The sequence below is a fragment of the Lithobates pipiens genome, unplaced genomic scaffold, assembly GCF_037356315.1.
Source record: "Lithobates pipiens isolate NorthernLeopardFrog02 unplaced genomic scaffold, aLitPip1_a1.2 Scaffold_8, whole genome shotgun sequence".
Lineage (NCBI taxonomy): Eukaryota > Metazoa > Chordata > Amphibia > Anura > Ranidae > Lithobates > Lithobates pipiens.
In genome coordinates, this window is record NW_027507903.1 from 501,929,720 (window position 1) to 501,950,524 (window position 20,805).

Here is a 20,805-nt window from a genome sequence, read left to right on the forward strand (position 1 = left end):
CGCAGTCTGGTCATCTCCTGTAGTCGCATTCGCAGTCTGGTCATCTCCTGTAGTCGCATTCGCAGTCTGATCATCTCCTGTAGTCGCATTCGCAGTCTGATCATCTCCTGTAGTCGCATTCGCAGTCTGGTCATCTCCTGTAGTCGCATTCGCAGTCTGATCATCTCCTGTAGTCGCATTCGCAGTCTGGTCATCTCTTGTAGTCTCATTCCCGGTCTGGTCATCTCCTGTACTATGTCGCATTCACAGTCTGGTCATCTCCTGTAGTCGCATTCGCAGTCTGGTCATCTCTTGTAGTCTCATTCCCGGTCTGGTCATCTCCTGTACTATGTCGCATTCACAGTCTGGTTGTAGGGGTCAGCCCCTAGGATTACTGAACTATATTGCACTGTGTTCCATCTATAATATATACAGCCTGCTATTTCCAGTTTAGCCACAAGATGTCACTGTTGCTGCCGACCCTTCAGAGGAGAGGAAACAGGAAGTGGCAGTGAGAGAGAACTGTGAGGAGTGTGTGGGCAGCTGAGGAATTCCTGTGCGGAGCTGAGGAAAAGTCAAGTCTGCCCTGAGGAGAGGGAGACTTTGTGTGGATAAAGAGTCGCAGTATCCAGCTAAAGATCGGGCACCTCGGGCAGAGAGAGAGAGCTGTGGTGATTTTGGGCCGCATCTGTGTTCATCCATCCGTCCCAGACGGGCAAGCTGCAGCACTAGGAACTGGACTTCACCTGCCTCATGAAGGAGGCCAAGACAAGGGACCCTCCAGCTGTCTAACAAACTGTGAGTGAGCACCGGTGCTGGATTGTGATAGGGAATAGTACAGTCCCTACTGAGATAGTACGTTGTAGAAACGTGTCCCGATAAGCGGGAATCAGGCAGGACATATTAGAAGAGGGTAGCCTGTATCACTGTGCATGTGTTGGCGGGAAAGCCATTTTGTGTACCACATTCCAGTTAGCCTTACTGTAAACTACTGTGAATTGTTAATACTGTTATCCTCCTCCTCCGGCCATTATATCTTACTGTTTAATAAAGCTGGTTTTTGTTTCAGCCTCCTTGTCTGCTGTCCCGTACTTGAAACCTGCATTGCGGTCTCCTATACCTCTGACCGCTACAAGTGGCGTAGTCGGCAGGATCTGAACCTGCGCGGGGAAACCGGAGATTACCGGAGATTGAATGCGTGCACAGTGCGGGACTCATATCCTCTGCCTCGCATCGAAGAGTCCCTAACAGCCCTAGGGCGGGCTAAATACTTCTCCACCTTGGATTTAGCAAGTGGATACTGGCAGGTACCGGTGGCTGAACAAGACAAGGAAAAGACAGCATTCATACTTCCCATGGGTCAACCTGCGCGGGGACTCTTCGATGCGAGGCAGAGGATATGAGTCCCGCACTGTGCACGCATTCAATCTCCGGTAATCCACACAAAATCGAATGGTGCCATCCTTCTTCTTGACAAGCACCACTGGGGCTGCCCAGGGACTTTGACTACCCCGAACCACTCCTGAATCGATCATCTGTTTCAGCAATGTCTTCACCTCTTGATACAACTTGGGTGGAATCTGTCGATATCTCTCTCGGCTTGGGGGAGTGTCCCCCGTCGGTATCTCATGTGTGATAGCATCTGTGCAACCAAAGTCATTGGCATTGCGGGCAAACGCAGCTTGATTCTCCCACAGCATGGTTTCAACTGCTCGTAAATGATCCGGACTTAGAGCTTTCACATCTATCTCCATTTGTTCCAAGATGACTGTCCCATTCCATTCTGGGGTCGGTGCCTCTGCAGGCTTTGCAGTAACTGCCAAGGTCCAAGCAGAATTGCCTATCGGAGCTAGAGTCACTTCTCCCTGACTCAGCACTTCTCCCCGATGTAGGTACACGCGAGCCAGTTCCACTCCTGGCACCAGAGAGACTTCCCGTTGTCCAACGTTTACAGCTCTTATGGGTACTCGTCCATTTTGGACTACTGCCAGTGTCCGGGCCACTAGGACATCCTGACCTAACTCTCCCAGGCCTGCAGGCTCAATGATCACCTCCATACCTTCAAGGTTGCGGGAGGTTCCCACGGGCAAAGTCAGTATAGTCTCCCGATCAGGAGGGAGGGTAAGGGTAGCCCTTCCCGGCACTCGAATATTTCCTACAGACTGATGTACTGGGACACTCTTCTGTGTCCCACAAAACCGGATTAACCGTTGAAATGCCTTTTGCGTTGGTTTGTGTGGAGTGGCATTCTTCCAATAGCCCGGCCCCCTTTTAGTGAACATAATTTGATCCAACTCTCGCAGGATATTCATGCCCATTATCACCGGTACATCTTCTTTGAAGGTTTCAGGGACCAGCAGGATACCTTTTTTTCCAACTTCCTGTCCACACAGACGTACATTCATCCATACGACACCTGTGACAGGGATTTGTTGCTGGTTAGCTGCTGTGACCCGGATCAATGTCCCCTGTTCTGGCTTGGCCAGTGCTTGAAAGTAACGGTTGAAATATGACTCAGGCATGGTCGTTACCTGTGATCCGGTGTCCACTAAACAGTTGACTGGAATGCCTTCAAACTCGGCTCTTATGGTGGGACATCCTGCAACCAGGTGTTCGGAGCTGTGCTGAGTGGCCTGACACTCTACTTCCCCCGCAGTGTGCCTCATTACTGCGGGGGCCTGAAGTTTAACGCCGGCTCTGGGCGTCTAGGCAGGTCCCTCCGGCATTCTCTAGCGAAGTGTCCTTTTTCTCCACACCGCCAGCACTGAGCAGAGGGCACCCATACAGCCCATACAGACCAAGGAACCGCTGGAGGTATTGCTGATAGATTATCTCCTCGTGGGACAGTCAGCCAGAGGCCCACAATACTGCCTGGTCATGATTGACCACTTCTCCAAGTTTGCAGTGGTCACTCCAACTCGGGACCAGACGGCTGAGTCTGCAGCTCGGGCCATCTGTCAAGATTTCATCCGGGTCTATGGATGCCCGAAACGGATTCACTCAGATCAAGGAGCATGCTTTCAAGGGAAAGTGATGGAGGAGTTACACCGACTGTATGGCATTGGAAAATCCAGGACAACTCCATATCATCCCCAAGGGAATGGGGCCTGTGAGCGCTTTAATCGGACTCTGCTTCAGATGCTGAGGACCTTAGAGGAGGACAAAAAGACACACTGGCCAGACTATCTGCCTGAATTAGTCTGGGCCTACAATAATCGTGTCCACACTACCACCGGCTATACCCCATACATGCTACTGTTCGGTAGAGCCGGACGAGAAATTGTCGAATTGAATTTGGAACAGCCAGAAGATGTGATAGAGCGATCAACCACCTCATGGGTGAAAGAACACCGCAAGCGACTCCAGACCATCTGCCGGTTAGTAGGCCAGAGATTGCAAGAAAAGACTTATACTGACCGTCCTCCCATCCAAGAGATTCCGTTGCAACCTGGAGACCGGGTGCTGGTTCGAGAGAAACGGCCCAGAGGCAAGTTGAGTGAGCGTTGGGAGGTACAGCCGTACAAAGTGATCAAGAGAGTGTATCCCAATGGTCCAGTTTACGAAGTTCGTGTTGAGAATGGGGAGTCGGCTTCAAGGGTTCTACATAGGAATATGCTACGGCCATGTCGGTCAGAAGATCGGATACCTGCACAGAGGACACCACTCCCTGCCCCTTCCTCAGAATTTGTCATTTCCGATGGGAATAATATTGAAGACTGGTGGATTGTTCCTGACTCTGCACGTGATGAAGCCCCTGTTATAGAACCAGTACCAGCTCCAAGGGAGGAAGGACAAGTCCTAACAGAAAGACAAGACCTTCGGAGATCTAGTAGGTCTACTGCAGGGGTTCCACCAAACAGGTACAATGCTGATCAGTTTATTTGGTCTAACTGTATGTATTATGAACAATGTTGTGCTGCCGTTAAAGATTGATTTAACCCTTTTCTTCCCCATGGACTATATAGCAAGGCCGAGGACGGCCACCTTTAAGCGGGGAGGCATGTAGGGGTCAGCCCCTAGGATTACTGAACTATATTGCACTGTGTTCCATCTATAATATATACAGCCTGCTATTTCCAGTTTAGCCACAAGATGTCACTGTTGCTGCCGACCCTTCAGAGGAGAGGAAACAGGAAGTGGCAGTGAGAGAGAACTGTGAGGAGTGTGTGGGCAGCTGAGGAATTCCTGTGCGGAGCTGAGGAAAAGTCAAGTCTGCCCTGAGGAGAGGGAGACTTTGTGTGGATAAAGAGTCGCAGTATCCAGCTAAAGATCGGGCACCTCGGGCAGAGAGAGAGAGCTGTGGTGATTTTGGGCCGCATCTGTGTTCATCCATCCGTCCCAGACGGGCAAGCTGCAGCACTAGGAACTGGACTTCACCTGCCTCATGAAGGAGGCCAAGACAAGGGACCCTCCAGCTGTCTAACAAACTGTGAGTGAGCACCGGTGCTGGATTGTGATAGGGAATAGTACAGTCCCTACTGAGATAGTACGTTGTAGAAACGTGTCCCGATAAGCGGGAATCAGGCAGGACATATTAGAAGAGGGTAGCCTGTATCACTGTGCATGTGTTGGCGGGAAAGCCATTTTGTGTACCACATTCCAGTTAGCCTTACTGTAAACTACTGTGAATTGTTAATACTGTTATCCTCCTCCTCCGGCCATTATATCTTACTGTTTAATAAAGCTGGTTTTTGTTTCAGCCTCCTTGTCTGCTGTCCCGTACTTGAAACCTGCATTGCGGTCTCCTATACCTCTGACCGCTACATGGTCATCTCCTGTAGTCGCATTCGCAGTCTGGTCATCTCCTGTAGTCGCATTCGCAGTCTGGTCATCTCCTGTAGTCTCATTCCCGGTCTGGTCATCTCCTGTAGTCGCATTCGCAGTCTGATCATCTCCTGTAGTCGCATTCGCAGTCTGGTCATCTCCTGTAGTCTCATTCCCGGTCTGGTCATCTCCTGTACTATGTCGCATTCACAGTCTGGTCATCTCCTGTAGTCGCATTCGCAGTCTGATCATCTCCTGTAGTCTCATTCCCGGTCTGGTCATCTCCTGTAGTCGCATTCGCAGTCTGATCATCTCCTGTAGTCGCATTCGCAGTCTGATCATCTCCTGTAGTCGCATTCGCAGTCTGGTCATCTCCTGTAGTCGCATTCGCAGTCTGATCATCTCCTGTAGTCGCATTCGCAGTCTGATCATCTCCTGTAGTCGCATTCGCAGTCTGGTCATCTCCTGTAGTCGCATTCGCAGTCTGGTCATCTCCTGTAGTCGCATTCGCAGTCTGGTCATCTCCTGTAGTCGCATTCGCAGTCTGGTCATCTCCTGTAGTCGCATTCGCACTCTGGTCATCTCCTGTAGTCGCATTCGCAGTCTGATCATCTCCTGTAGTCGCATTCGCAGTCTGATCATCTCCTGTAGTCGCATTCGCAGTCTGGTCATCTCCTGTAGTCGCATTCGCAGTCTGATCATCTCCTGTAGTCGCATTCGCAGTCTGATCATCTCCTGTAGTCGCATTCGCAGTCTGGTCATCTCCTGTAGTCGCATTCGCAGTCTGGTCATCTCCTGTAGTCGCATTCGCAGTCTGGTCATCTCCTGTAGTCGCATTCGCAGTCTGGTCATCTCCTGTAGTCGCATTCGCACTCTGGTCATCTCCTGTAGTCGCATTCGCAGTCTGATCATCTCCTGTAGTCGCATTCGCGGTCTGGTCATCTCCTGTAGTCTCATTCCCGGTCTGGTCATCTCCTGTACTATGTCGCATTCGCAGTCTGGTCATCTCCTGTAGTCTCATTCCCGGTCTGGTCATCTCCTGTAGTCGCATTCACAGTCTGGTCATCTCCTGTAGTCACATTCGCAGTCTGGTCATCTCCTGTAGTCTCATTCCCGGTCTGGTCATCTCCTGTAGTCGCATTCGCAGTCTGGTCATCTCCTGTAGTCGCATTCGCAGTCTGGTCATCTCCTGTAGTCGCATTCGCAGTCTGATCATCTCCTGTAGTCGCATTCGCAGTCTGGTCATCTCCTGTAGTCGCATTCGCAGTCTGGTCATCTCCTATAGTCTCATTCCCGGTCTGGTCATCTCCTGTAGTCGCATTCGCAGTCTGGTCATCTCTTGTAGCATGTCGCATTTGCAGTCACTGTATTTTATGTGAAATATATATATATATATGCATATGAGCGTATCTTTTTTTTTGGTGGGGGAGTGGATCTTGGGTGGGAGTTCCCACACTTTTTTCCCCAGGACTTGACCCCTGGTGGGCTCTAAAGTGTTTTACTAAAAACAAGGTTCAGTTCTTTCAGCAGCTGAGGTCTGTCTATTTTTATAACCTGTGGTTTGGAAACATATCATTTAAACTGAAAGTTGAAACCAGATGATTGCAATAAAAATAATCAGCAGATTTGCTTGCAAACACTGACTGTAAGGCCAAAATGCCACTGTAAAGCTATGGGTACATCGAAAAACAGAACTGAGGGGGAGGGTGCAGGGTTAGTAAAGAGGAGTCACAGGACTTTCTGTGGCTCAGATGGCAGACCGGTTCTAGTTATTCGGCAAGATCCTGACTTGCGAATGGCACTAAAAACAGACCGACAAACTATCTTTGTAGGAAAGAGACTATTTGATTCCAAATTACCATTTTGTATGTATGTTACTGTTTTATATGTGTATGTATTAAAGTGGTTTTAAAGGCAAATCATTTTTTACCTTAATGCTTTTTATGCATTAAGGTAAAAAATGTGCCATTACTTGTATCCCTTATCCCATACTTACCTGAGCCCTCTCTGGATTCAGCACTGTGCCCAAATGCAGCAGCCCTGCTCTCTCTTCCTGGTCTCACAGGAAAGATTGGGAGCAGCCGGAGTCATTACAGAAGGCATATAGAAGGCATAGTTGGCTCTGCTCATGGAACTTACAATCTAAAGGGAGGGGAACATGGCGCAAAGGTAATAACTGCAGGGGATGATCTGGTGGAGGTGACACAAGTATGGGTTTTTAGCTGGAGGTGGGGTAGGCTTCCCTGAATAAATGCAATTTCAAGGATCGCCTAAAGGCGGACAGAGTAGGAGCAGACATATTGGGGTAGGGAGTTCCAGAGAATGGGAGAGGTTCTGGAAAAGTTCTGGAAGCAGGTAACAAGGGAGCTAGAGAGCAAGATGTGGTTGGGGATATAGTTGGGGGCGATGTTGTACTTTGTACGTTGTGGTTAGAATTTAGAATTTTATACCTTGAACTAGTGGTAGGCAGTAAGGGCTTGGCAGACAGGGCAGCAGTCACGGATCTGTTAGTAAGGTGTATTAGTCAGGCAGCAGCGTTCATAATAGACTGAGGGGCGGGGGGGAGATAACCTGTGTATAGGCAGGTCAGTGAGGAGGGAGTTGTAGGGAGTTGTAGTAGTCAAGGCGGGATATAACCTAGGAGTGAATAAGTTGTTTTGTGGTGCCATTATTCATGAAAGGGCGAATTCTGGAAGTGTTGCAGAAGTTGAGGCAGCAAGATTTAGACAGTGATTGGATGTGGGGGCTGAAGGTGGGGAGGGGATCAGGTAGGAGGAAATATTACAAGCTCTGTTTTAGAAAGACTGAGTTTGAGGAAGTGGTGTGACATCCATACTGATATGTCACTCAGTAAATTTGTGATGTATGAGGAGAATGATTGTGTGAGCTGGGGAGTAGAGAGATAGGTCTGGGTGTCATCGGCATAGAGGTGGTATTGGAAGTCATAGGAGGTTATCAACTGGCCCATGGAAGAGGTGTAGAGAGAGAATAGGTGGAGGAGGAGATGGTGTTGTATGTGACACTGAAAGTGCACTGAGATAGGCAACAAAGGAGTGGCTCAATAAGAAACACATTAAGGTCCTTGAGCAGCCTAGCCTGTCTCCAGACCTTAATCCCATAGAAAATGTGTGGAAAAATGTGTGGAAGGATCTGAAGGTTCGAGTTACCAAACGTCAGCCTCAAAACCTTAATGACCTGGTCAGGATCTGCAAAGAGGAGTGGGACAAAATCCCTCTTGAGATGTGTGCCAACCTGGTGGCCCACTACAAGAAACGTCTGACCTCTGATTTTATTTATTATTTATATTTTATTTATATTTATTTCACTCATTAAAAGCAAATCAATTAATAACTTTTTTGAAATGCGTTTTTCTGGATATTTTTGTTTTTATTCTGTCTCTCACTGTTAAAATAAACCTACCATTAAAATTATAGACTGATCATTTCTTTGTCAGTGGGCAAATGCACAAAATCAGCAGGGGATCAAATACCTTTTTCCCTCACTATAGGTACTGTAAATATCTCCTATTATATCTCCTAATATTTACTATATATGTAGCGATGATGTCATTAGCATATGCATGAGAGTGACATCTTTGCGGCTCCAGCCACTGCCATAGCCGGAGTACGCAGAACCCGAATGAAGATAGAAAGCGAGGTCCAGGTGATGACAGGGCATTGCTGAAATGTTTCATTTTCAGGCAAGTTCCACATAATGTTCTAGCATGCAATGCACATTTGCACATTATGGCTTTACCTTGCAGGTAAAAAAAAAAAAAAAGGCACCCAGCGGTTTACAACCGATTTAAATAAAGATCTTACGAGTGGTGTTCGTTCCAATGTGCACACACCACCACTGATAATTGGAAAGTAACTCACCCTCCCGCCTTGCCTTCTTAATATAAGAAAGGCACACAGTGCTTTAGATTCAGTGTGATTGCACATTGGGACACTTCTGGAATGTGTAACCTTTACTTGTATTCAAGCTCCAGCACTTAGACATACAAGCCCTGCTTATGGCCTCTCCAGTGTGATCCAATAATACTCACCATTATCCAGGATATATGTGACTATCTCAGTATGTCCGTCTCTTGCAGCCAGGTGGAGTAGAGAGCACTGCTCTGGGCCCTGTATTCTTAGGCTTGCTCCGTTCTTGCAGAATTCAGTCACCTGAAGACAGAAAAGAAAGGGCATTTTAAACTTCAACTTCAAATCCAACTGAAACTTTTTCTTTTTAATTTTGGGTAGTATGGGGTAAAGTTATAATTTCGGTCAATTTGGAGGGGATAGGGGTCAGAGACAGGATGTCCCAGACAACAATAACAATTTTGCAGAGGTTTTACAGAATATTTGTTGCTATTTTTGTGCTTTTTGGGAAGATTTTTCATTACTTTCTGTCCCTCCAACCTCTGATCACCAAAACTGGAGGTGAAGGGAAATCGTATGAGACACGGCGGTAAAAACCCAACAGATGTTCTATCCAGAACCCACTAATGTTCTTTAAGCTAAACCCAGCTTTACCTTAAGTTGTACTCAGTTATACAGATTCCTCTTCTGTACTGAAATGTCTTACTCTATTTCAATACACACTGTGAGCTTTTCACAGTGTGCATTAGAAGCTGCAGCAAGTCAGATCCTGCTTCATTTCATGGCTGAAGGACTTCCATCATTATATAGCCAAGGCATAACGCTTTCTTTTATTGGATGTCAGTTCTCCAAAGACTCAGCCCTCTGCCTGCAACACAGGGTGCTGTGATGTTTTGGGATAGTTATGTACAGACCCTCCCACCAGCCATAATGACATCCTGGGTCCAAAATAAGGTATACATTGAAAATGGAAAGGTGTATTTTATTTTAAAATGTCAGTATTATGTTGAGGGGGAAGGGGCAGGGATGGCAACATAAGCAGATTCAACTTTAAAGCATTAAAGTATAACTAAAGGCAAAACTTTTTTGGAGGATCTGGAGAGAGTGCAGATGGACCTGCCAGTTTCACCCTCTCTATTTTTCCTGTGTACCATTATCATTTAAAGTGAAAGAAAAAAAATCCCAAATTTTGGGTAGTCCCCAGGAAAGTAATAGAGGGGAAATCTTCCAATGGGGACACTAGCTTTGCTAACCGGGTGGGGGCCCCAAGAGGTTCATTTCCTTTGCAGCGATTTCCTCTCACTTCTTGTTTTGGCTATGGGACAGGACGCAAAGGTAAATCTCCCGAATGGGACAAAGATGGCAAAATTAAACCATAACGGGGGTTATAACCCTCCCTTACTCTATCCAAAATGGATTAAAAGAAGTTTGCCTATAGATCTACTTTAAGAGTGACTTAAAAATGGACTGCAGCACTAAATAGGTAACACAGTTTTACTTCAACTTTGCTGTAACAAAGTCTTTTTTATTTATGAATGTACCTGAACACAAGCATTCTCTTAAATGAAAAGAATGACTTTAGTTCTAGTACATTGCCATTACAGCTGTCCTCAGGGCTGGACTTACCATTGGGCTTGACTGGGCTCAAGCCCATGGGCCCTGCCCAATAGGGGGCCCCGCCGAGATACATAGCCGAGTGTACTCGCTCGGCTCAGCTCACAGTCACACCCAGTCCCGCCCTATGATGGACATAACACAGGAACTGGGCGTGACTGTGAGCCGAGCCAAGTGACTCGGCTACTCTCGGCTCCGCTCGGGACTGTGAGAGGACCCGAGAGGTGCTGAGAGGACCTGAGAGCCGCCAAGATACACAGGACTCTATATCTCGGCGGCGCCATTTTTAAACTTCAAGACTTCAATGACAAGGCTGCAAATGACAAGGCTACACTGACAGGGCTGCAAATGACACTGACAAGGCTGCAATGACAATGGACAAGGCTGCTGATGGATGGGTAAGGCTGCACATGGACACTGATAAGGCTGCATTGATGGGCATTTAAATGTAGGTTTTTCCCTTAAAATTCCCTCCTAAACTTGGGGTGTGTGTCATACGCCGGTGCGTGTTATACGCCGATAAATACGGTAATGTATAGAAGGTAGGGCCCGAAAGTGACTCAAGCCCAGGGGCCCCCTCCGCCCTAAGTCCTGCCCTGGCTGTCCTTATAGTAAACCTCCCAGCCCACCTGGTAAAATACTTACCTTTTTCCCTACTTTCACAATTTTCACTGTGTGGTCATGTCCAGTGCTGCACAGCAATTGCAGGGGCAAGATTGTGGCCAGCTTCTATTGCCTCTATGCATGTGGCCTCAATTATTGCTATAGGAGAGCCATACACATGCAATCCTCCAGGAACCCAGCGGAGTATGACCCACCCATAGGAATGAATAGGGCTGAGGTAGAGTGCAATGTGTTGCACAACTAGGAGCTAGCCAGAATGCAAAGGAAGGAAGCTGCACTCTCAGCCTTGTCCTCTGTCAGTAACAATTATTATAAACATAAGCCAGTACTCTAGTCAAAATGATCCTTGGTATCCGTTATTATATCAAATCGCTACAAAACAGCTCGACGGGTATGCTGACACATTTCAGCTACTCCAGACTTTACGCCCGAGTAGGGCAACGCGTCAGCCTGAAATGCGTCAATGTACCTGTCGAGCCAATTTGTAGCCATTTAATGTAATAAAGGATGAAAGAATCTTTATTGGAGTGCTTGCTTGTTATTATAATAGGAGCTGGCCAGAACCTAGAGAGAAATTTGTAGGCTGCCATTGCAAATTTTTTGAAAACACTAGTTACCTGGCTAACTTTTGGTCTGTACTATCTTAGTCATGCAACCAGTTATAGTGAAGTTCCAGGTCAGTGATTTACAAAGTATTGAAGCTATTGGACAGCTAAGTAACTAGCATTTTCAAAAGGAGAAGTCAGCCATGGCAATTTCTACACTTATATCTGCTTGTGTTCATTTTTAGAGATAATCGGGAATAACCTTCATTGAATAGCTTAAAAAATGTATCTGTTGCTGATTAGATGACATTTTAGCAGTCAAGGCCGCTTAGTTGCAGAAAAACTGTGCACGTACACCTGTGCTATTATAGGCCAAGTACGGCGCTTGCTCTGGTTTGTAACAGAGGAATCTGACAGCAGACAGACAGAAGGCCCATTGTACGCTCTTTGACAAGTCCCTGAGCTGTAAGCTCTGAATGGATAATGATCCGGCGTACAGGAAGGACTAAGAGGCAAAGAATTGATGTTCATCAATCAGGGAATATTAAGAAAGAGGAGCAGACAAGTACAAAGGATGTGGAAGCCTCAAACGGACGTGATAATAGTTGGAATTACAATGGTGATAATGGTTAAGTATGAAATTGACAGAGCCGTCTGAATGGAAGTCGCAATTATAGAAGCCAGATCCTGTCTGTAAAGAAACGCCATTTAGCAAAATGCATAGCTAGAAAAATGGGTATACAGTTCAACAGGTTTCCAATTAAAGGGGTTTTCTACTGTAAATGCCAGACAGTCAAATCACCTTACAATGACCCATAGATTTATTCAGCTTATTCTCCTTAAAAGTTGGCCTACCCAAAGAAGAAAGGTTATAAAGCTTACCTCCCTACTTTCTGAGATGAGAAAATGGGACACCATTAAGGCAACAGGTATGCAAGCAAATCACACACCTCTACAGTTAACCCAAAATGAAACCTGAATACTGTATGCTAAAATGGTTGGTTACATCAAGTGTTTTTTTGCTTTTTTGACCATATTTTTTTCCATTTTTTTTTTCATGGAGCAACAAATGCAATTATGATGGATGTTGGATGAATGGTTTAGGTTGATTTTACACTGGTGATCCTGATTTATGAAAATAGTCAAACTTTTATAGATGGGACCCTGGGAAACATTGAAGCGTCAGCAATTATCATGTGACACTTTGTTTTCACAATAAGGGCTTTTAGCACATGGGTGTAATAAAATACACAGGTTTGCATGTATAGTCCCTAAAGTATTTCAGTTTATGCACACTAAAGTGGGGTACACACTATGAGAAAATCGGAATAAAAATTCTGTACGAGGAATGATCATTCGATTTTTGGATAGTGTGTACACAACTTTCGACAACTGATTCAGGCAGAGGGAGATTAGGGAAGTAAACATGCGGCTGAGGAGCTATTGTAGAGAACTGGGGCTACTTCTCAGTCGGTTACCAGCTCTATAGAGGGGATGTGCTGCACCTAAACTGGGGAAGGAGCAGATCTGCTGGGAGTGAAGATGGACGAAAAGTTAGAGGGGCTTTTACACTAGGTGATGGGGCGGAGGGTCCAGAGGTAGAGATAGTCAGCACGGAACATATTCCAGAGGGTAGTATTGGGGGCATTAGTGGTAGGTTAACTAAAGCACCTAAACCCGAGGTAAGTATATTAACAAGTCCTATTTGCAACCCCAGAGCACCCAATAAGGAGATAGTATGCAACCGGTCTAAACTATGTGGCATGTTCACCAATGCCAGAAGTCTGGCAGACAAGATGGTAGAACTAGAGCTACTGTTGTAAGAGGAGGATTTAGATTTTGTAGGTATTACAGAGACTTGGTTCAACAGTTCTCATGATTGGCTGGCAACCATTCAAGGGTATTCCCTATATCGCAGGGATAGAGATGGTAAAAAAGGGGGAGGGGTGTATCTGGATTTGGCAAAAGCATTTAATACATTTCCCCATAAAGGTTTACTGTATAAAGTAAGGTCCATTGGATTGAAAACTGGCTACAGGGGTGAGTTCAGAGGGTAGTGATAAATGTGGAGTACTCAGAATGGTCCGGGGTGGAAAGTGGGGTGCCCCAGGGTTCTGCCCTCAGACCAATCCTATTTAATGTATTCATAAACAATCTGGAGCATGGGATAAACAACTCAATCTCTGTATTTGCAGACGATACTGAGCTAAGCAGGGCAATAACCGCTGGATGTGGAAACCTTGCAAGAAGATCTGAACAATTTAATGGGGTGGGCAACTACATGGCAAATGAGGCTTAATGTAGAAAAATGTAAAATAATGCATTTGGGTGGCAAAAATATAAATGCAATCTACTCACTAGGGGGAGAACCTCTGATGAGGCCGCATCTGGAGTATCTTGTCCAGTTCTAGGCACCAGTCCTCAGGAAGGATGTGCTGGAACTGGAGAGAGTCCAGAGAAGGGCAACAAAACTAATAAAGGGACTGGAGGACATTAGTTATGAGGAAAGGTTACAAGCACTGAACTTGACGCTAGAGAGGGGATATGATTTCAATGTACAAATACTGTACTGGTGACCCCACAATAGGGATAAAACTGTTCAGTGAAAGGGAATTTTATAAGACACGGGGCCATTCACTAAAATTAGAAGAAAAGAGGTTTAACCTTAAAGGGCTTAGAGGGTTCATTACTGTAAGAGCGGTTAGGATGTGGAAATCTTTTCCACAGGCAGTGGTTTCAGCGAGGAGCATCGATAATTTCAAAAAACTACTATTAGGCACCTGAAAGACCACAACATACAGGGATATACAATGTAATACTGACATAAAATCACACACATAGGTTGGACTTGATGGACTTGTCTTTTTTCAACCTCATCTACTATGTGACTATGATTCAGACTTTCCAAACAAAAATTTCCAAAGGGACAAATTACCAAGTTTTTTCTGGTATGCAAACAGAACTATTAAACGTGTACTGTTTTTGTTCAGTTTTCATTAAAAAAGATAAAAAAAATAAAAGATATAAAAGACTGCGCATGATTTGAAACAATAAACAAAAAAAACCTTTGTTGTAAGAGAATTTTCGTACATTAGTTCCATTCTTGGTTTCGAATTGCTGTGAAACATCCAGTGAAACTGGACGATCGTTCGCCCAATTTTCTTATAGTGTGTACCTACCTTTAGATGTTTAAATATCCATAACATGTTCACATCCATAAAATGTATGTTCCATTCATCTAGCTCAGTTTTCAATGCCAGCATGTACACTATGTGTTTACATGCTTAAAGTACACAAATACTGACCACAAAAGCTGAATTTTCTACTTTGATTTTATGCAGCTGAATGTAGTGCAAGGTTACTGAGCACAACACTACTATGTGTATGGAGTCACCATACTGTACACATTACTACTGTGGACAGATGCATACAAAATTATACTCTGTATGGATCTAATAGCATTTTGTACACCAGTGTGTGCATGAACTAAGAGTGAAACAAAGGTTTTGGGGTGCTGTTAACTGTTTGTATCTTCCTACATTGAATCAAGGGCACCATCTGTTTAGTCATTAGAATTAGAAGCACCCACAACTTTGACAGGCCCCATGCCCTCCAGAGTGCAGCTTTCACATAGACTAAAACCTGGTACACACAGACCGAAAATTTGGCCAACATTCAGTCTGTATGTACTGCTGTCTGCTTAAAAGATGCCAGTCTAATAACCAGTTCAGGGCTGCTGTTAGAAATCATGGGGCCTGTACAGCCTTCCTGACGGGTCCCACCAACACCCCCTTCCCCAGAGGTGCAGCGGAACAGCGCCCCTGACTTGCCCTGAAAATAAAGAAAAAAGTCCCTCCTCTGCTCCCACCCCCTGGCCTCTTTGTTGACGTGCTGCGACCAGGGGAAATGTAACTTAAGCACTGGTAAATAAGTAGGAGTGGAGTGTGTTCTAGTAAAATCAACTTATTCCCCATGTTTAGCCTGGGCCCTGTACAATAGGACTAGTTGTACTGCCTTATCAAGGGCCTGCCACTCAGCGAGATCCCTGCATCAATATTGCTTGTGCTGATGATTTGTAACTGTGTGTGTGTGTGTGTGTGTGTGTGTGTGTACCCAGCTTTAGTTACACAAGCAGTCATGTCACTAATGTCAACCTTCAGAATTCAGGACCTTCAAGGAAGTGAAGAAAACATCTTCTGTAGGATTCTGCTACTGATGATGGTAAAGTTTCACCAGCAGTAGAATTGCCTGAATAATGTGACCCTGGAGGCTCATTCACACATGGGCATTGCCACGATGCATGCCAATGCACCTGCCCTGTGTGGTGCATTGCAGTGACTTTTCTTTGTGAATGTCACCTTAACTTACAGTAGATTGCAACGCACATGCCTGTATTTTGAAAAAAAGGTCTTGCATTTTTTTTTGTCCATTGTGTTGCAATGGCAACCCATGCATAATGAATAGGCTTCTTTAACAAAGAGCAGCAATTGGTGTGTGTAAAAATGTGCATCAACCACTTGCTGACCAGTCGCCGTCATTATACGGTGGCAGGTCGGCTCCTTCTCGCGAATCGCCGTAGCTATACATCGGCTCCTTTAAGAGCCATAGCAATCCCGCTGCACTGCGAGGGACCCAATGAGCATTGCCGGCGGCTGCGATGTCCGCCGGCCTCCCGCGAAGAAGGGATCTGTCAATTTAAACAGACAGATCCCCATTCTGACAAAGGTGGAGAGACAGATCTGCTGTTCCTAGTAATTAGGAACAGCAATCTTCCTCCAGTCAGTCCCATTCCGCCACAGTTAGAAACACCTCCCAGGGAACACATTTAACCCCTTGATCGCCCCCTAGTGTTAACCCCTTCCCTGCCAGTGACATTTACGCAGTAATCAGTGCATTTTTATAGCACTGATCACTGTATAAATGTCAATGGTCCCAAAAAAGTGTCAAAAGTGTCCGATCTGTCCGCTGAAATGTTGCAATCTCGCTAAAAATCGTAGATTGCGCCATTACTAAAAAAAAATCTATCCCTTATTTTGTAGACGCTATAACGTTTGTGCAAGCCAATCTATAGACGCTCATTGTGATTTTTTTTTACCAAAAATATCTAGAAGAATACATATTGGCCTAAACTCATGAAGAAATTCCTTTTTTTACATTTTTTGGAGGATATTTATTATAGCAAAAAGTAAAAAATATTGTTTTTCTTTCTTCAAAATCGTCGCTCTTTTTTTGTTTATAGCACAAAAAATTAAAACCGCAGAGATCAAATACCCCCAAAATAAAGCTCTATTTGTGGGGAAAAAAAGGACATCAATTTTGTTTAGGTACAGCTTCGCACGACTGCGCAATTGTCATTTAAAGTGATGCAGTGCGATATCACAAAAAATGGCCTGGTCATTAATGTGGAAGATATTCCGGTCTGTAAGTGGTTAATGTACATGCATTGGCATATTGCAACAATCGCTTTAGTGTAATGCAGTGGGCCCTAAAACTTTTGGTAGCTAGATAGGTGGGACTTACCACCTTTTGGTGGATAAATAGCAGCAAAATATATTTAGACGCCTGAGGAAAATGGTTGTTGTATATGTTTATACACAATTTCTTTACATGAATTAGCATTGGTATGTATATTGGACATGTTTGAATGTAGTGATGCTGGTTCCGCCTTGAAAAATGTTCCTGTTTAAAATGTCTTTAACTTTTTTTCAGACTATACATTTTCTCCTAAGCCACACCTCTGAAGAAAGGAAGTTTTCCTGAAACATGTCAGGCTAATTTGTATAACCATGTATTCATATTTGAATCTGTAAAGAATGTATTATGCATCTTTGTATTGATGCTTTGTATAGATCATTATCATGTTTTTATACATGTCTTTTTAAAGATTTTTCAAATAAATAATATTTTTATGATATAGAATTTGTCTGTTCGCCTTATAAGTCCCTAAGTCCCACTGTACCGGGGGGGTACTGTTATCCCTTTTCTAGGGATTTTTTTCTATAACCAATTTTGGGATGTTGGTAACATTTTTTGAGAACTCAATGTTTCTTATTTGTGGATCACCATTATATAGGAAATGAAGAGATTTTCTCTTTCTTCCTGCTCTGTCTGATGAAGAAACTAGAACTTGTGGAAAATCCCCCAAAACAGGAACACAGTCAGCACAGTCACAATAAAAGTGCTGACTGGGGTTGAAACCTTTCCCCACTCAATCCAAAGCTAAATAATGTAATATGTTAATAGTGTCTAAATACTAGAGACATAAGTATTTTTATTAAGTAATTTTGGCCTTGTGTATTTCATCCAGATCTATACAGTTGCCCAGTGTGAAACTTTCCCTCTGTGCAGGAGCTTCCTGTAATAAAGACCGCTCACTGCTGCTTTCTCTCCTTGTGCAGGGTGACTGGTCTTGTCTCCGCCCCTCCTGTAGTTTTCTGCAGGCAGCCTGTAGTTAGTGCCGGGCCCCTCCCACAGAACAGTAATGATGTTCCCCCTAATTTTACAAGGTAGTGTCTAGGTTTGCAAAGGCATTTGGTGCACACAAAGTGAATTTATACCCTTTGTGAATATTGAGGAATATATTTAAACAAATGGATTTGTATAGTGTCAGCTAAGGATATGGGGAGTAAGGCACCATGCCCCTATGAAATGGAAACTACATAGGAAGAGTTAAACAAATGTTTGTGTGCCCGGTGCCAGCTTTAACTGTTAAGCTTCCACAAGATGTCTATCATTCAAAAGAAGTAGCCGTTACCAGTGCAGATGAAATACTGCTTTAGAGGACAAATCAGCGATAAGAAACAAAGGCTTTTAATGGTTAAATAACGGTTATTGTGTGGGGGGGGGGGGGGGGGGGAGAGAAAAACAATGTCACCAAACCACTGCAATAATTATATTTGAGAGTTGTGTGTTGTACTGCTAGGATGTGCCTGCAGCTGCAGAGAACCAGCGTGGTGTAACGTTGTAATACCACTGGAACGTTTTCTCAGAAAACTCTGTACAAATTAAATTACACTTGTTTTGATACTTTTTATTGCCTTGAATATCTTTTTTTTTCTGTGTGCAAAACATTCACATAACAGACCTCCCATGTCTGCAGTGACCCTCAGATCCCCCATCTGCAGCCTCCCTGGTGCTCATCCGCTCCCCCCATCCATGGCCTTGAATTCCAAACTCTGCGGGCCCCAGACAAGTCACCAGCAGACACAATATCGGGAAGTTATGTGAAAACAGATTGGATTAACTCTTTCATTGGCATGGAAGACCACACTCTATTTTGGATGCCAACTAAAGCAGAACTTTACCCATAACTAGATAAAAAAGAATGTTCTTTAGCAAGGAACAAACATTCCACATTAATAATTATACTACCAAAATTAGTGTGTGTTGTAAATTGCCTCCAGCATTGCTCCTGTTTCTTCTTGCTGTAGGCTGCCATTTTGTTGAAGCCCAAAATCCTTGAACAGCAGTAAATCATAAAGTGCGACTAAACCCATTGATTTCAAAAAACTGTTTTATTCCTGGAATGACGGGATTGCTAACTGTCACATTTGCTCGTGTCCTCAACCAAACTGTCAAGTCATCAAATGGCTGGTGTGATAACTGATTACATTTGTAGCACCATGGCAGTTGTGGATTAAAAAGAAGCCGCTTCCTTGGCTGTAAACGACAGGAGGGGTTAACCACTTGCCCTCCTGGAAGATTTACCCCCCTTCAGGACCAGGCCATTTTTTGCGATACAACACTGTGCTATTTTAACTGACCATTGTGCAGTCGTGTGATGATGTACCCAAATACGTGGCTATAAACAAAAAAAGGCACAATTTTGGAGAAAAAAAACTATATTTTTTACTTTCTGCTATAAAAACACATCCAATAAAAAAAAATTTGCTTATGCGGTACCCGCCACTGGGCTGGTCGCCGGCAGTCAGATTATGTACTAGGTATGTGATCTGCCACAGAACGGTCGCCCTGCCACAGTACATGTACAGTGGACCGGCCGCAAGTGGTTAATTCCGCTTTAAGGCTCCATTCACACCTATACTATGCGTTTTATAATGCTTTTTGCAGAAACGCACTAAAGTCCATTTAACATGGTTTCTTATGGGAAATGAGCACATCTATGCTTTTTTCAGCCGCTGCATATTTGGATAGGGTCAGGGAATTTTTTAAAAGAAAAACGGTGCATTTTTGGTTCAATAGACTTCAATAAAGAAGCTACAGAAAAGCATGTAGTGTGATTTGCACTTTTTAATCCACCCAACAACAAATTGGCCAAAAATTTTTAAAAATCATAAAAAATGCATCAATAACGGAAAATGCACTGCAAAAGCATCACAGAAATGCATAAAAAGCAAGCTGCAAAAGAGGGCCTGCATGTGGACCTAGGATTATAGATGTATTTTTTAAAGAGGAAGTCATCTCTCCCACTCTGTCTGATGCTTCTTTTTATTTAGTCCATTATAATAGGTAATTATCAAAGTATAGCCACTGTAATCCAGCCCAAATCGCATATTACTTACTGTTTAAAGAAACTTTAAAAAACGTGTTTCCAGGGGTAAGGCAGTGCCATCTTAAGTATTTTTTTCTGAGTCCACAGTGGAGTGTATTTCCGCCCTTACATTGAGCACTTCCTGTACTGTTAACCAAGCCTCCTTCTCAATCCAACGATTCTATAGCAACCCTGCTTCCCTGCTCATAGCTGACTTGTTTTATTTCATAGTATTTACTTGTGCCGATTATCTATTGTTTGACTTTGTCAGTCTTATCAGCTTCAGCTGATAAGACTGCAGTAATGCTGTCCATGCCCTGGTTTACACTGCATGTGATGTCACATGGTGTGTAGGAGGAAGCTCTGACTGATTCTGCAGTCTCCTGGGATTTCAGTGTTGGTTGCCGTGGGAAGTCCTGATAATAGACAGACAAGTACACAGAGTGTGCCATAAATCAGGGGAGATTTGGGCATTTTCAGTGACATCATTCTAAAGAACAAAAAGGATTACAACAGTACTAAGCAAGTAAGGAGATATCTACAAGCAGTGTTCATTAGGGTTTTTTTATGCTGATTTACATGGGACAAAGTTGTGGGGAAGAGTTTACAACCACTTTAAGGTTAAGTGATGTGTTAGTATAAGACCCCTTTCACACTGGGGCGTTTTGCAGGCGCTATAGTGCTAAAAATAGCACCGCTTTACCGCTGACGCCAGTGGTGACAATGCCCTTTATCTGATTTTTTTTTTTTCAGATACGGTGTTGCAGGTTAATCAACTGTTCCTGTCATTTAGAGAACTGGCCATCTTGAATTTTTGACAAGCAGCCCAACTTGAGAAAGGACTTGAGAAAGCTGGCAACTGCCCCTACCCATCTCCTACCCTTTTGGTAGTCACACACTATTGTCTATTACTATCTCATAG

The 20,805-nt window shown here is 44.3% G+C and overlaps 1 protein-coding gene across 13 annotated transcripts in view; it reads right to left on the minus strand.

Moving 5' to 3' along the window:
- Positions 1-20,805, minus strand: part of DGKI (diacylglycerol kinase iota) — a 542,650-nt gene that overhangs the window by 19,304 nt on the left and 502,541 nt on the right. For all 13 annotated transcript variants that reach the window (XM_077469233.1, XM_077469236.1, XM_077469234.1 and 10 more), the window contains one exon: positions 8,792-8,912. In XM_077469233.1, the coding sequence (XP_077325359.1) occupies positions 8,792-8,912 (121 nt within the window). The remainder of the gene's footprint in view (positions 1-8,791; positions 8,913-20,805) is intronic.